Here is a 17755-nt window from a genome sequence, read left to right on the forward strand (position 1 = left end):
AAAACTCAAACTTCTTCCTCGTTTTGGAAGAAACAAGCCTGAGACATTGAACAAAGACAGTTGACCTCTAGTGGAAGCCATAGGATTTGCAATCTGGGAGGTGGAATTGCATAGGACCCATAGCGTTCCATTGTTAAAGCATGGGGTCTCAAAAAAAAGAATTCCGGTTGGTTTTTCTTTGGATTTTCTCCTACCATATCAATTGTGTTATAGTCTCATACATTATACAGCAATATAGTATAATATGATTGGTTACTAGAATCTCACTAATAACGATTAGTATTCAACATTAGTTGACCTGCGTTACACATGGCTGAAGTAGGTTTGAACACCAGGCTCTGGTAACTCCTCTGTCCCTGGAGAAGGCGGAGGCTCCATGCCAGGAGCAGGTGTAATAGGATCCACTACTAACTTGAGCTCCATGCTCGGAGCAGACTGGATCTGAATGGCTGGGGTCGGGTGGAGCACAGTTATGGGGTGGTTATGGGGTGCTCCCCCCAGGGTAAGCTTTGTTAGTAGAGACCAGGGCGGCTGGCGACTCTGATGCTGATGGTGAGGGCGTTGTCAGGGGCTCATGCTGATGAAGGTGCTTTAGGCTGGCGAGAGTGGAGTGATGCTGCAGGGTGTAAATCTGCAGCATCCCCCTGATGGTGAGCCACAACAGCTGGCAATGAACAAGAAGGTGCTTGAGAAAGGGGACGTGAGGACTGGTCAGACTCCACTTGGTCGGGATGGGCGTCCCTTTGGTGACCAATGGTGGTGATCTTCTCCTCGTGGTAGATCCATTTCATGTATATTTTCATTGGCCCTCCGGGATGTGCTGGGACGAGCCTGTGGCACTAGAGGTTCAGCTGGCTGTGGGGTGGTTTGGCAAGTGTAGCCTTGAACTGCTCCATCTGTTTGAGCTTCTGCTTGGCCTCAAGTAGCATCAGGTCAAAGATGAGAGCTGTGCTGAGGCGGAGTTCTTCAGACCTCTCGCTGATAGGATGCAACCAGTCTTCTGCCAACTGGTCACCATGATCAGGAAAGTGTCATTTTGTGTCTTGAGACTTGTCTGCTCGTCTTCGTCAAAGGAGAGAAGACTGGGATGAGTTGGGTGGTGACCAATACCTGGACACTGTAACATCTTGAGCTGTGGTAGCTGATGATATCTAGCTCAACGGACCATGAAAAATACTAAGGTTTGATCTGGGAGGATCATGAATAACAGGCAGTACTGTAAGTGCCAATGGATATGGTTCAGCCGCCACAAGTCTGTCCGGTACAGATGTCTTCAGAACAGGTTTATTCCGCATATAATGGTTCCTTAATGAATAACTGGAGATACAGTAGTGTGTGGTTTGGTATTTGAAATGCAAACTCAACAAGTCAAGCTGTAGGAAAAATTAGGGACACTCTCCTAAACTGTAGACATTCTCACTCTGACTAGAAAGGGGGAGGGGCAATGAGGTGCGGGATTAGCTCAAATGTGATTGGCTAAGAAAGTGGGTGATTCTAACTAAGGGGACAAACTAGCAGTGCCTATAGAAATTCTATATCTGAATGCTTGGTGTTTTAAAGAACTACAACATTGTAAGGGAATTAAAGGTAAACCACTTTCTTATATTTTCACAAGAATGCATTTTTTTGCGAGCAAATTCTAAATAAATCGTAGACAAAGCTGTCAGAATACAGAAATTAAAATTGTTTTCTAACTTTCCTGGTAATAATCTTAAAATGAAGATGAGTCCTTCAACACCTCTTTCCGTTCTTACCACATGCACCCACACACAGTCCTCCAGTCAGAAGAGAGGCCAAATGGTCAAGGCTTAAGCACTTGAGCAGAAAAGAGTGCCCCTCTTTCTCCAGTGTTCTGAGAGTTGCTAGCTGTGGACCCTCTCAAAACGAAAAGGTACAGAACATGACTTTTTCGACTAATTTGAACTTGCTCCGTCTGCCTTCCTCCTCGACTGAAGTTCAAGGTAGTGCAAGGTAGAAGCAGGCTTTTGTTTTGATTAGGGAGGAAAGGCCCCTGGCCATATACAGTACATATCTTCCCACTGGGCACAAACTGGTTGAATCAACGTTGTTTCAACTACATTTTCTAAACTATTGTGATGTGGAATCTACGTGGAAAATACATTGGATTTGAAAAACGTCATCAATATTGTTGTGAGGGTGGAATTTCAACTACAGGATTCCGTAATTGTAACGAATTTTCAACGTATACAAACCTTGTATAAAATATGTTGAACTTGTACCATTGAAACAACATCAGATCTTCAACGTTATATCCACTACCAGAAAGAAAACAGTACGCTGTGCAGCTTCTCCGACTGGGGTGTTGATCTATCTACAGCAATCCTTTGTTCTCCCATCCAGGGTTTTAACCAAGCCCAGCTTTGATATTTGTCACTGACTATTGAGAGATCTCTTAATAACTAAATATAGTCACAGTTGCTGTTGAAATCATTCAAAAGGGTAAGTTTAACAGAGCAAATGAAACATACTTTATAAGTCATATCATAAATTATACTATTTAGACATATATAGTATTTGCAAAGTGATCAACAGTTATTGTTTCAATTCAACTCAAGGTTCAATTAAAAATAGACAATAGATGTAGGCCTATAGCATTGGTTGATTTCAAATGTAATCTTCAAGTTAATCATTAATATGTTGGATTAACATTTCCATCTCAAAAAAACATCATTTGATTTGATTTAGTCCTAGTCTTTATTAACTTGAATTCTTGTTTGAGATGGAGACGTGAATCTAACATGTCAATTATTCATTTGTAGACAAACTGAACTAAGTCAGTGGCACAAATGATTAATCTCCTTCAAATGTTGATATTAGGTTGTCTTTCCATATCACTTTCAAATTCAATAATGTAAATAAATAGCCTATTAACTTGTTGCCAAGTTGCTAAATTATACGTTTGATTCACATCTCCAACCAAACCAAAAACTAAAGTTAAAACTTCTTTTAAGGATCCATCCCTTTTTTTCAATTTTCACCTACAATGACACCCAAATCTAACTGCCTGTAGCTCAGGACCTAAAGCAAGGATATGGATATTCTTGATAAGATTTGAAAGGAAGCACAATGACGTTTGTGTAAATGGTGCCGGAGAAGAAGGCAGACGTTTTACATGTCCCCATCCGATTGTGTTTTTATTTGCATTGTTTATAAGTTATTTTTTTACTTATTTTTTGCATAATGTTGCCGCTACCGTCTCTTATGACCAAAAATATCTTCTGGACATCAGGACTGCGATTACTCACCACAGACTGGCTGAATCCTTTTTTCATTTAACGAGTCTGATGAGCCCGACGCAAACGATATAATGTTTTCTCGGGAACATGCCCAGATCTCCGTGATTTGCGTGAAGAGGAGGTGGAGAAAAAGGGGTCAGAGGGCGGGCTGCCTTCTGAGAATTCGTGGGCGATCGAAAAAACAACAACACTTCCTTCCATTCTGCTAGCAAATGTGCAATCTTTTGAGAATAAAATCGATGACTTACTGCAAGATTAAACTACTACCAGGACATTCAAAACTGTAATATCTTACGCTTCACGGAGTTGTGGCTGAACGACGACGAAGTCAACATATAGCTGGCTGGTTATATACACTGTGCCGGCAGGATAGAACAGAGGCGTCTGGTAAGACAAGGGGCGGCGGATGATGTATTTTTGTAAACAACAGCTGGTGCATGATATCTAAGGAAGTCTCGAGCTGTTGCTCACCTGAGGAAGAGTATCTCATGATAAGCTGTAGACCACACTACCTACCTAGAGAGTTTTCATCTGTATTTTTCGTAGCTGTTTACATACCACCACAGTCAGAGGCTGGCACTAAGAGAGCATTGAATGAGCTGTATTCTGCCATATGCAAACAAGAAAAGGAGCCAGGGACTTGTAGGGAAACTTCAATCCGTTTTAACACATTTTTATCAGCATGTTAAATGTGCAACCAGAGGAAACACATTTCTGGACCACCTTTACTCCACACACAGAGATGCATACATAGCTCTCCCTCGCACCAGTGGCTAGATCTATAAAAAAGTAGTCAGGTGAAGCAGATGCTAAGCTACAGGACTGTTTTGCGAGCACAGACTGGAATACGTTCCAGGATTCCTCCGATGGCACTGAGGAGTACATCACATCAGTCACTGGCTTCATCAATAAGTGCATCGATGACGTCGTCCCCAGAGTGACCATACGTACATACCCCAACCAGAAGCCATGGATTACAGGCAACATCCGCTTTCAAGGAGCGGGTCTCTAACCCAAAAGTTTATAAGAAATACCGTTATGCCCTCCGATGAACAATCAAACAGGCAAAGCGTCAATACAGGAATAAGATCAAATCGTACTACACCGGCTCTGATGCTGGTCGGACATGGCATGGCATGCAACCCATTACAGACTACAAAGGGAAGCATAGCCGAGAGCTGCCCAGTGACACAAGCCTACCAGACGAGCTAAACTACTTTGTTCGCTTTGAGGAAAATAACACTGAAACATGCATGAGAGCACCAGCTGTCCCAGAAGACTGTGTGATCACGCTCTCCACAGCTGATGTGAGTAATACCTTTAAACAGTTCAACATTCACAAGGCTGCAGGGCCAGATTAATTACCAGGACGTGTGCTACTAGCATGCGCTGACCAACTGTCAAATGTCTTCATTGACATTTTCAACCTCTCCCTGTCCGAGTCTGTAATACCAACATGTTTTAAGCAGACCACAAAAGTCCCTGTGCCCATGAACACCAAGGTAAACTGCTTAATTGAATACTGACCCGTAACACTCACGTCTGTAGCCATGAAGTGCTTTGAAAGGCTGGTCATGGCTCACATCAACACCATTATCCCAGAAAACCTAGACCCACTCCAATTTTTATACCGAACTCAACAGATCCACAGATGATGCAATATCTATTGCACTCTACACTGCCCTTTCACACCTGGACGAAAGGAACGCCTATGTGAGAATGCTATTAATTGACTACAGCTCAGTGTTCATCCGTATAGTACACCTTAAAGCTCATCAATAAGCTAAGGACCCTGGGACTAAACATCTCCCTCTGCAACTGGATCCTGAACTTCCTGATGGGCCGCCCCCAGGTGGTAAGGGTAGGTAACAACACATCCGCCACGCTGATCTTCAATACAGGAGCCTCTCAGGGGTGCGTGCTCAGTCCCCCCCTGTACTCACTGTTCACTCATGACTGCATGGCTAGGCACGACCAACACCATTAATACGTTTGCCAATGGCACAACAGAGGTAGGCCTGATCACTGACAACGATGAGACAGCATATAGGGAGGAGGTCAGAGACCTGGCCTTGTGGTGCCAGGACACAAACCTCTCCCTCAACGTGATCAAGACAAAGGAGATGATTGTGGACTATGGAAAAAGAAGGACCGAGCACTCCCCCGTTTTCATCGACGTGGCTGCAGTGGAGCAGGTTGAGAGCTTCAAGTTCCTTGGAGTCCACATCACCAACAAACTAACATGGTCCAAGCACACCAAGATAGTCGTGAAGAGGGCACGACATAACAAATTCCCCCCCAGGAGACTGAAAAGATTTGGCATGGGTCCTCAAAAGGTTCCATAGCTGCACCATCGAGAGCATCCTGATTGGTTGCATGACCGCCTGGTATGGCAACCGCCTGGTATGGCAACCGCCTGGTATGGCAACCGCCTGGTATGGCAACCGCCTGGTATGGCAACCGCCTGGTATGGCAACCGCCTGGTATGGCAACCGCCTGGTATGGCAACCGCCTGGTATGGTAACCGCCTAGTATGGCAACCGCCTGGTATGGCAACCGCCTGGCTTCCGAGCGCAAGGCACTACAGAGGGTAGTGCAAACGGCCCAGTACATCACTGGGGCCAAGCTTCCTGCCATCCAGGACCTCTTTTTTAATTTTGATTTCACCTTTATTTAACCAGGTAGGCAAGTTGAGAACAAGTCCTCATTTACAATTGCGACCTGGCCAAGATAAAGCATAGCAGTTCGACACATACAACAACACAGAGTTACACATGGAGTAAAACAAACATACAGTCAATAATACAGTATAAACAAGTCGATATATGATGTGAGCAAATGAGGTGAGTTAAGGGAGGTAAATGCAAAAAAAGGCCATGGTGGCAAAGTAAATACAATATAGCAAGTAAGACACTGGAATGGTAGATTTGCAGTGGAAGAATGTGTGTGCAAAGTAGAAATAAAAATAATGGGGTGCAAAGGAGCAAAATAAATAAATAAAATTAAAAAAATACAGTAGGGAAAGAGATAGTTGTTTGGGCTAAATTATAGGTGGGCTATGTACAGGTGCAGTAATCTGTGAGCTGCTCTGACAGCTGGTGCTTAAAGCTAGTGAGGGAGATAAGTGTTTCCAGTTTCAGAGATTTTTGTAGTTCGTTCCAGTCATTGGCAGCAGAGAACTGGAAGGAGAGGCGGCCAAAGAAAGAATTGGTTTTGGGGGTGACCAGAGAGATATACCTGCTGGAGCGCGTGCTACAGGTGGGTGATGCTATGGTGACCAGTGAGCTGAGATAAGGGGGAACTTTACCTAGCAGGGTCTTGTAGATGACATGGAGCCAGTGGGTTTGGCGATGTGTATGAAGCGAGGGCCAGCCAACGAGAGCGTACAGGTCTAAATGGTGGGTAGTATATGGGGCTTTGGTGACAAAACAAAATGGAGACCTTAGAAAGGCAGGGTAGGATAGATATAGGTCTGTAGCAGTTTGGGTCAAGAGTGTCCCCCCCCTTTGAAGAGGGGGATGACCGAAGCTGCTTTCCAGTCTTTGGGAATCTCAGACGACACGAAAGAGAGGTTGAACAGGCTTGTAATAGGGGTGGCAACAATTTCGGCAGATTATTTTAGAAAGAAAGGGTCTAGATTGTCCAGCCCGGCTGATTTGTAGAGGTCCAGATTTTGCAGCTCTTTCAGAACATCAGCTGACTGAATTTGGGAGAAGGAGAAATGGGGAGGGCTTGGGCGAGTTGCTGTGGGGGGTGCAGTGCTGTTGACCGGGGTAGGGGTAGCCAGGTGGAAAGCATGGCCAGCCGTAGAAAAAGCTTATTGAAATTCTCAATTATAGTGGATTTATCGGTGGTGACAGTGTTTCCTATCTTCAGTGCAGTGGGCAGCTGGGAGGAGGTGTTCTTATTCTCCATGGACTTTACAGTGTCCCAGAACCTTTTTGAGTTAGTGTTGCAGGAAGCAAATTTCTGCTTGAAAAAGCTAACCTTGGCTTTTCTAACTGCCTTTGTATATTTGTTTCTAGCTTCCCTGAAAAGCTGCATATCACGGGGGCTGTTCGATGCTAATGCAGAATGCCATAGGATGTTTTTGTGTTTGTTTTAAGGGCAGTCAGGTCTGGGGAGAACCAAGGGCTATATCTGTTCCTGGTTCTACATTTCTTGAATGGGGCATGCTTATTTAAGATGGTTAGGAAGGCTTTTTTTTAAATAACCAGGCATTTGCATTGCCCCCCCTCTTTTACACCTCTGCTACTCTCTATTGTTATCATCTACATATAGTCACTTTAATAACTATCTACGTGTATGTAATACTTCAACTAAACGGTGCTCCCGCACATTGGCTCTGTGCCGGTAACCCCTCTGTATGTAGTCTCGCTATTGTTATTTTACTGCTGCTCTTCAGTTACTTGTTACTTTTATTTCTTACTCTTATATTTTTTTAAACTGCATTGTTGGTTAGGGGCTTGTAATTAAGCATTTCACTGTAAGGTGAATGTTGTATTCGGCGCATGTGACTAATAACATTTTGATTTGAAATGTGAAAGGAATGTAGGAGAATATAACACATTAGATCTGGTTAAAGATAATACAAAGAGAAAAAAAACACATTTGTTTTGTATTTTTTTTGAACCGTCATCTTTGAAATGTAAGTAAAGGGCATAATGATTTTTATAGCCCAGGCACAATTTAGACTTTGGCCACTAGATGGCAGCACTGTATGTGAAACGTTTTAGAGTGATCCAGCGAAATCCTGCGTATCTATACAATATCTTGTATCAAGACTGCCCACATGTACCTAATTGTTTTATTCATACATTTTCAAGTTAATAATTGTACACTCTCATCAATCAATAGCATGGTATTCTTTCACTGTAATAGCTACTGTAAATTAGATAGTGCAGTTAGATTAACAAGAATTTAAGCTTTCTGCCCATATCAGATATGTCTACGTCCTGGCAATATTTTTGTTTCTTACAACTTCATGCTAATCACATTAGCCTATGTTAGCTCAACCATCCCGTGGATGGGTCACCGATCCTGAAGAAGTTTTAAAGAATAGGATTTATCCAGTTGCTCAGATTAAACTATCCAAGCATTAGATATCATTTAAATGATATTTGGTTGCATTGAAAACCAAACACAATTCAATATTACTTTTGTAATACAGAAAATAGCTTAAAGTTATCTTACAAGCTAATGTAACATTTTAAAATGACTAACACATCCATGGCCACATGTTAAGGTTAGTCTACTGTCACGCCCTGATCAGTTTCACCTGTCCTTGTGATTGTCTCCACCCCCTCCAGGTGTTGTTTGTTATCCCTGATGTATATATCCCTGTTTCCTGTCTCTCTGTGCCAGTTCATCTTGTATGTTCCAAGTCAACCAGCGTGTTTTTCCCATGCTCCTGCCTTTTCTATTCTCTTTTACTAGTCCTCCTGGTTTGACCCTTGCCTGTTTTCTGAACTCTGTACCCACCTGCCTGACCTCGAGCCTGCCTACCACACTGTACCTCCTGCACTCTTAACTGGTTTTGACCTTTTGCCTGTCCATGACCATTCTCTTGCCTACCCCTTTTGGATGTAATGAATATCAAAGACTCAAACCATCTGCCTCTTGTGTCTGCATCTGGGCCTTGTGCCCTTATATCTACTGTAACTATAAATGTCTTATGTACCATAACTTCAAATAAATCAAATAGCCGCCTGTCCCTTTTTAACCTTTTCACTCGTGAGTTCCAAATATCTCTAACAGTTGCCCCAGCAGGAGTTTTCTTTGATGCTTGTGATGTCAGAACACACTCACTGTTCCAAAATGTGATTGTTATGCAATAGGACAGTTAACCCTCATACATAAGAACACATTTGTAGTTACAGTAGGCTAACCTTAACATGTGACAATTTATGTTTGAGGCTTTACTGAGCCTTCAAGAGCCCAATCACTTCCCTAGTGTTTCCCCAGATCAAGTATGAAGACATTGTGCATATCTTGTCAGAACCGGCCTTGTACAGACTTTTCCCCACAGCATATTTTTTTTGTCTGGAACCTGCATTGCCTTCATTGTTTTCCTTACAAATTGGACTTTGGACATGTATGCATTCCTATCACAGTAAGTGGCTAATTTTCTGTATATTGCGTTTTTGTTTTTACTTTTTCACACCATTTCTCTGTATGGATCATAATGCATTTAATGTTTTCAAGTACTGGTGACAAATCATGCATTCCAATAGATTGTAATGGACACATGATGTGTGTAAAATACTTTTTTAAGGTTGTACTGATTATGATGAGCTAATGCTAAGCTTTTTGCTGTCTGTGTGTGGCGCCATGTTTGTTGACATCATACAATGCATTCTGGTTGTCACGTAAGCGTCTGTCAGACAAAAGATGTTATAATAAGGGATAGTTCAATCGACTGACTTATAGTGCTTTGAAGACAACTGTGATCTCTGAAAAATACTAGGTCAAACTATGACCTCAGTGATCTACAGGTTGGAAAGTTGAAGCTCTAGAAAGAGGCCCGAGTTCCCAAGGTGAATGACCATTAAAAAAAAATATCCCAGTCGGAGCTAGTTTTCTTGAATTCCCAGTTGTCTTGAATACACTGTAGTCAGAAGTCAGAGATTTCTGAGTTCCCAGTTGTTTTGAACGCGGCATCAGATTGTAAACCCTTTCCAAGGGTTTTATTTTTATTTAGCGTATAAACTCCAGTGTTTGCCCCCCATTTATTGATACCCCTCCCCATCAAAGTAATATTTCCTGCATCATATCCCCCCCACGATACCTTTCCCATTTCTACCCCATGGACTTGAACCCCCCCACAAAACCACCTAAAATGGTTTCATCCCTGTTTAGCTTTCGTGCTACGGCTAGGCAGTAGGCTTGTATTTGGTGTGATGATCTGTGAGGTGATAACGTTTTGTTTGCTTTGTCAAGTCATGTGCTCTGGTTCTTGTAGACACTGTAACAAGTACATTGAAGGTTTGTAATATGCTTAAAAGTTGCTAAACTAAGTTAATATTTTTTGGACAATGGGCGCAGCCATCTTTGATTTAGTTCATTTGCGTTTTAAAATGGCATTCTGGGATTTGGGAGTTTTCGGGAAGTCAAACATAAACAAACATGGCTACCATCGTGAAGAATTTAGCTGCTGTTAGCTTAGCTGACCCGCATCTCTTTTCTAAACAACATTACATTAGTCCCTTGTGCTCACCAGAGATGTGGTACATTGTAAACAAGTCTAGCTGTTTGGTCACTAACTTCTGTTTATTTTTTTTTGTCCGCGCAACCTGATATTTGGACTGGTTTATGGAATGAGTTTGGCTGTGGATGTGTTCCATGTGATGCTTGGATGATGAAGATGGCATTTATATTTTACAATAAATGTAACGTCTGCGTCCAAATCACACTCCCAAACACTTAGATCCCCAAGACGCAGCCCACTTTCCAGCTCACTCTCCAGATCCCAATCGCCGGAATTCTAATCGCCTGTTCAGACACCTGCATGTCATCATCCCACACTATTCAGTTCAGTTCCTTGCACCCCATCACTGTGAGGTATTGTTTGTTTTGAGACACACTTTCAGAGCTCTGTTTTTCCCCATCCTTCTCTCCTCCCGTGTATGATAGTTTTTGCCTGCCTCACTCACAATGCCTTTTGCCTATTCCCTGCCTGTACTGTTACCATTTTTGGACCTACTGTGTATGACCTTCTGCCTGCCCCTGGACCCAGCTACCTGCCTCCCCCTATGGTCCCTTTCATTAAACACCTGCTGCACTCTGCACTTGAAACCAGCTCTCTGTCTCCCTCGTGTTCATTACAATAAAATGTGAACTTGAGGAACAAAGTTGTGAAGCCCTTTATTTCCCATCAGTACAAAACATTGTTTAGATGCTTTGCATGTTCAAGAAAGCATGCCAAGGGCACAGGTCTGTGGAGATCTTTACAATTGCTATAATAATCAGTGCAGAATCTCGAACAGCATTGATCACTTGCACTATGTACTTTTAATGTAATATCAACTGCAATCCAGGTCATTTGGTGTTGCTATTGAATAAATCACAGTGGTAACACATTAAGTTGTTCTATAAATACAAAATATCTGACTCTGTATTCCTATCAGAACTTTGTTGTGCTTTTAAGTGGTTGAAAGCGGAGTGATAACACATTTAGGTGTCAGCTAAACCAAAAAACAGACATTGTTTTCCATTGGAGTTTGGTTGCTCTGTTAGATCGTTGAAAACATTGGGAATTCAATGAACTTCTGGCTGACTTTTTGAGTGGGTGAATAAAGGTTGATATCTCATTGGGAACATTTCAATTTGGAAATTTTATCCATGGATTTTCTCCCTCCATTTCTCTCTCTGCCCCACATCTCTGCTCTCTCTCACACATCTGAAATCAGGCTGATGGGACTTTTGATATATGCAGAAAATTGCCACCATAAGGGACTTTCTATAACAGTGACCATGTTGGAAATAAAGCTTGTATGTGAAAACTATTTTGAAGATGCATACCTTCAGTTTTTCCGAATTCACTTTACTCGTGTATAAGAGGGCGGCTTGCCCAGATCAAATACCCCACTGGAACTACATTTTATTAAGCTGTTTACACGTCCTAATAATTCTATTGCTCAGAAAACCAGGTGTTTTAATCGGCATATGCTTATTTCGAATTTTGACCTTACTTCGATTTAAGACGAGCAGAGTAAGGCGTTTACATGACTATTTCTATACTCTGACTACTGCCGTAATCAGTTTCACATTGAATTATTAGTGTGCATGTAAACGCTGAGATTTATAGAGAACCTTCAGTCCAAACCAATGGCTTTGTTACAGCAAGCTCTGCCAATGGAGTCTGTAAAGAACACATTGGCGCCATCGTAGCCTACATATAGCAGCTACCATGGAATATGTTCAATAGGCATATAACTTTGCAATTGCCAAGTGGGGAAATAAATACTATATTGTGTTTAACACTGTGTGCAGCTAGTTATTCCTACTCTGTAAAGATGGATTGAGAATGATAAGTGGTTAATACCTCCAAAGGAAGGCACATTACTTGGCCTATTTAGTTACCTTTTAGGTCAAAGTTTTTATTAACTATTGAATTGGTTATTGGCTAAGGTCACGTGCGGCTGATGGCTCTGCCTGCATATTTTGAACGGCGGGGATTATTGGGTGACTTCTGACGCGTGCACCACTGAAGCATGACCAGAATGCCTTGCCACGAACTGAATGGAGGTGCTGAAAGAGTGGCGCCATTGAAATTCAGGGCACAGTCGCTCCAATCCGGCCCCTAACGTCTCTCTTTATATGGTTATTCTCTTTCTCCTTCTCTTACTCTCTCTTCCCCCATCTCTCTCTTCTCTTTCCTTGTCTCCCTCTCTCTCTCCTCCTTCTCCTATCTCTCTTCTCTCTCTCTTTCTCTCTTTTGCAAGGTTTTAGTTAATGAAAACACTCTTCATAAGTTTCTGAGGTGTTTTAGTGATGTTTAGCTGATATGAGTAAGCTTGCGCATATAGTAGGTTTGAATTGACGACAATAGGATGACTGGATGTGTTTGGGACAAATGGACGTGTCAACAATGACATGAGAATAACTACATTACGGAACTGTGAATATTTTCATCAATAAGCGTGTCAAAAATGTTGCTTGTTGCTTTGAATCCTTTTATGGCCACGATGGCACTGATCTTTTTCTTGATTTTCTCTCTCTTGGCACAGATTGCGGTGGTCACGGTCACCCTAAAGGAAGGGTCTGTGAGCTGGGATTCTCTCCTTCCACTCCCCCACACACACACACACTCCCTCGCATAGACACTCTGCAGAATGAGGGAAGCCTGGAGGTGCTTGCTGGGACTGTGCCTCCTGGCACGCTCTGCCTCCCCCGCCTCCCCTCACGGTGCCCCCAACCTTGCCCCTGGGCAACAGATACCCCCAGATCCCTGCTACGATGACACAGGCACCGCCCGCCGCTGCATCCCCGAGTTCATCAACGCCGCCTTTGGCAAGGAGGTGGCCGTGTCCAGCGTGTGCGGCTGGCCGACGTCGTCGCGCTCTTGTAGCATGGTGGAGCACGGTGAGGAGCGGCCTTCAGTGCGCACCTGCCAGATCTGCGACGCAGCGGACCCATGGCGTGCCCGCCCGCCCTCCTACCTCACCGACCTCAACTCGGCCCACAACCTCACCTGCTGGCAGTCGGAGAATCTGCACACCTCGCCAAACAACGTCAACCTCACCCTGTCGCTGGGAAAGAAGTTTGAGATCACCTACGTCAGCTTGCAGTTCTGCTCGCCCCGCCCAGAGTCATTGGCAATCTACAAGAGCATGGACTACGGCAAGAGCTGGACGCCTTACCAGTACTATTCGTCCCAGTGCCGGCGCATGTACAACCGGCCTAACAAGGCGGCCATCACAAAGCAGAATGAGCAGGAGGCCCTTTGTACCGATGGCCACACTGACCTCTACCCACTTTCCGGAGGGCTCATTGCCTTCAGCACTCTGGACGGGCGGCCCTCCGGGAAAGACTTTGACAACAGCCCTGTGCTCCAGGACTGGGTATCAGTCACCGACATCCGTGTGGTCTTCAGCCGGCCCCAGCTGCCCCGCGAAATAGGGGCAGGAGAAGGGGGGGGGATAGGCGGGGGAGGCCAGCCGGACGAGGACCCAATGGTACCGTCCACGTCTCTGCCGGGGTACTTCTACGCGGTGGGGGACTTCCAGGTGGGCGGGAGGTGTAAGTGCAACGGGCACGCCTCACGCTGCCTCAAGGACAAGGAGGGCAAGCTGGTGTGCGACTGTAAACACAACACGGAGGGGCCCGAGTGCGACCACTGTAAGCCCTTCCACTGCGACCGGCCATGGCAGAGGGCCAGCGCCCGTGAGGCCAACGAGTGTTTACGTGAGTCCCAGGTCTATTCAGCATTTTCTATCTGTTTTGATTCTTCTTTGAGATTCTGCGCTTTTCCACTCTTTTCACTCTCTTATTTTCCATTATTTATTTTTGGGATCAATTCTTTATTGTTGAGCCTTGTTGGTTAGCAGGTATGTGCACAGTAAATAGACATAGTAATTCCTAATATAGTAGCATTCATAATGTTAGTATGGTTTTACAAAGAGATGCCATCAGCTTTGCCCACTTAAATCAGTGACATGGGCAGATCTAACTCGGTATCTCAAAGCCAATGACATCAACATGCTTATACAGTGCCTTCGGAAAGTATTCAGACCCCTTGACTTTTTCCACAGTTTGTTAAGTTACAGCCTTCTTTTAAAATTGATTAAATAAAACATTTTCCTCAGCAATCTACACACAATACTCCACAATGAAAAAGCAAAAACAGGTTTTTAGACATTTTTGCAAATGACAAACTTATTTGCATAAGTATTCAGACCCTTTGCTATTAGACTTGAAATTGAACTCAGGTGTATCCTGTTTCCATTGATCATCCTTGAGATGTTTCTACAACTTGATTGGAGTCCACCTGTAGTAAATTCAATTGATTGGACATGATTTGGAAAGGCACACACCTGTCTATATAAGGTACCACAATTGACAGTGCATGTCAGAGCAAAAACCAAGCCATGAGATAGCCATGAGAAATAATTGTCCGTAGAGCTCCGAGACAGGATTGTGTCGGGGCACAGATCTGGGGAAGGTTACCAAAACATTTCTGCATCATTGAAGGTCACCAATAACAAAGTGGCCTCCATCATTCTTAAATGGAAAACGTTTGGAACCACCAAGACTCTCCCTAGAGCTGGCCGCCCGGCAAACTGAGCAATCGGGGGAGAAGGGGCTTGGCCAGAGAAGTGATCAAAAACCCAATGGTCACTCTGACAGAGCTCTAGAGTTCCTCTGTGGAGATGGGATAACCTTCCAGAAGGACAACCATCTCTACAGCACTCCACCAATCAGGCCTTTATGGTAGTGGCCAGACAGAAGCTACTCGTCAGTAAAAGGCCCCCCTTGGAGTTTGCCAAAATGCACCTAAAGACTCTCAGACCATGAGAAACAAGATTCTCTGGTCTGGTGAAACCAAGATTGAACGTGGAAGCCTGAATGCCAACCGTCACGGCTGGAGGAAACCTGGCACAATCCCTACAGTGAAGCATGGTGGTGGCAGCATCATGCTGTGGGGATGTTTTTCATCGGCAGGGAATGGGAGACTAGTCAGGATGGAGGGAAAGATGAATGGAGCAAAGTACAGAGAGGTCCTGATGAAAACGTGTTCCAGAGCACATCCAGACTGGGGTGAAGGTTCACCTTCCAACAGGACAACGGTCCTAAACACACAGCCAAGACAATGCAGGAGTGGCTTCGCGACAAGTCTCTGAATATCCTTGAGTGGCACAGCCAGATCCCGGACTTGAACCCGATCGAACATCTCTGGAGAAACCTGAATATAGCTGTGCAGCAACGCTCCCCATCCAACCTGACAGAGCTTGAGAGGATCTGCAGAGAAGAATGGGAGAATCTCCCCAAATACAGGTGTGCCAAGCTTGTAGCGTCATACCCCAAAAGACCTGAGGCTGTAATCACTGCCAAAGGTGCTTCCACAAAGTATTGAGTAAACAGTCTGAATACTTATGTTAATGTTATATTTATATTTATATTTATATATATTTATATTTTTTATACATTTCAAAAATGCCTATAAATCTGTTTTTTTGTCTTTATGGGATATTGTGTGTAGATTGATAAGGAAAATATACATTTTAATCCATTTTAGAATATGGTTGTAATGTAACAAAATGTGGAAAAAGGATCTGAATACTTTTCAAATGCACTGTGTGTGCTAGTGTCAACATCATTTTGTATATTATCCCTTGACAGTAAGGTATATGAATACGCACAAAAGGGGAGGAAACTAAAGAAAGACAAAAAATCATTATTAAAGAATAAAGTTAATGGAGAACTCCCCCCCCAATAACTAGAAATGTATTATATATTATATTTATTATACAATTTATACACACCCATACATATACTTACAATGACAGTGTAAGCATGGATGGGAATTCTTCAGTACTCAGTTTTAAAAGAAGAACTTTTGTGTATTGATTGGATACCATACATTGGAATCTTGCAACTTTGTACAAATTATTATAGAAACATCATTCAATTGTCTGGTCTGTGCGAATACTCATCATTCAATTGTCATCATGTTGGAAGGACCGTGCAAATTTAATGCGACTGAGAGTGGGGTCTACTCTCTTCATTATCGTTCTACACTGAGTGTCCAAAACATTAGGAACAACTGCACTTTCCATGACATAGACTGACCAGTTGAAAGTTATGATCCCTTATTGATGACAACTGTTAAACCCACTTCAATCAGTGTAGGTGAAGGGGAGGAGACAGGTTAAAGAAGTATTTTTAGGCCTTGAGACAATTGAGACATGCATTGTGTATGTGTGCCATTAAGAGTTTAAATAGGCAAGACACAAAATGTAAGTGCCTTTGAATGGGGTATGGTAGAAGGAGCCAGGCGCAACGGTCAGAGTGTGTGAAGAACAGCAACGCTGCTGGGTTTTTCACATTCAACAGTTTCCTATGCGCATCAAGAATGGTCCACCACCCAAAGGACATCCAGCCAACTTGACACAACTGTGCGAAGCATTGGCGTCAACATGGGCCAGAATCCCTGTGGAACACTTTCGACACCTTGTAGACGAATGGAGGCTGTTCTGAGGGCAAAAGGGGTGCAACTCATTAACAAGGTGTTCCTAATGTTTTGTACACTGTGTATATCCAGACCTATTTCTCTCTCTCTCCTTGTCATCCTGTCTCACTCTCTCCCTCTCATCACAATTCTGGGTCTCTCTCTCTCTCTCTCTCTCTCTCTCGCTCTCTCCCTCTCTCATCCTGTCTCGCTCTCTCCCTCTCTTCACCATTCTGGGTCTCTTTCTCTTGCTCTCTCTCTCTCTCTCATCCTGTCTTGCTCTCTCAATTCAATCCAATTCAATTCAAGGGGCTTTATTGGCATGGGAAACATGTGTTAACATTGCCAAAGCAAGTGAGGTAGATAATATATAAAGTGAACATATAAAGTGAAATAAACAATAAAAATTAACAGTAAACATTACACATACAGAAGTTTCAAAACAATAAAGACATTACAAATGTCATATTATATATATACAGTGTTTTAACAATGTACAAATGGTTAAAGGACACAAGATAAAATAAATAAGCATAAATATGGGTTGTATTTACAATGGTGTGTGTTCTTCACTGGTTGCCCTTTTCTCGTGGCAACAGGTCACAAATCTTGCTGCTGTGATGGCACACTGTGGAATTTCACCCAGTAGATATGGGAGTTTATCAAAATTGGATTTGTTTTCAAATTCTTTGTGGATCTGTGTAATCTGAGGGAAATATGTCTCTCTAATATGGTCATACATTGGGCAGGAGGTTAGGAAGTGCAGCTCAGTTTCCACCTCATTTTGTGGGCAGTGAGCACATAGCCTGTCTTCTCTTGAGAGCCATGT

The 17755-nt window shown here is 43.3% G+C and overlaps 1 protein-coding gene across 2 annotated transcripts in view; it reads left to right on the forward strand.

The window, feature by feature from the left end:
- LOC112224078 (netrin-3) overlaps positions 1-17755 on the forward strand; it is a 144427-nt gene that overhangs the window by 17687 nt on the left and 108985 nt on the right. For both annotated transcript variants that reach the window (XM_024387372.2, XM_024387373.2), the window contains exon 2: positions 12986-14162. In XM_024387372.2, coding sequence (XP_024243140.1) covers positions 13091-14162 — 1072 coding nt within the window. In that variant the 5' untranslated portion in view covers positions 12986-13090. The remainder of the gene's footprint in view (positions 1-12985; positions 14163-17755) is intronic.

Source organism: Oncorhynchus tshawytscha, linkage group LG25, assembly GCF_018296145.1.
Source record: "Oncorhynchus tshawytscha isolate Ot180627B linkage group LG25, Otsh_v2.0, whole genome shotgun sequence".
Lineage (NCBI taxonomy): Eukaryota > Metazoa > Chordata > Actinopteri > Salmoniformes > Salmonidae > Oncorhynchus > Oncorhynchus tshawytscha.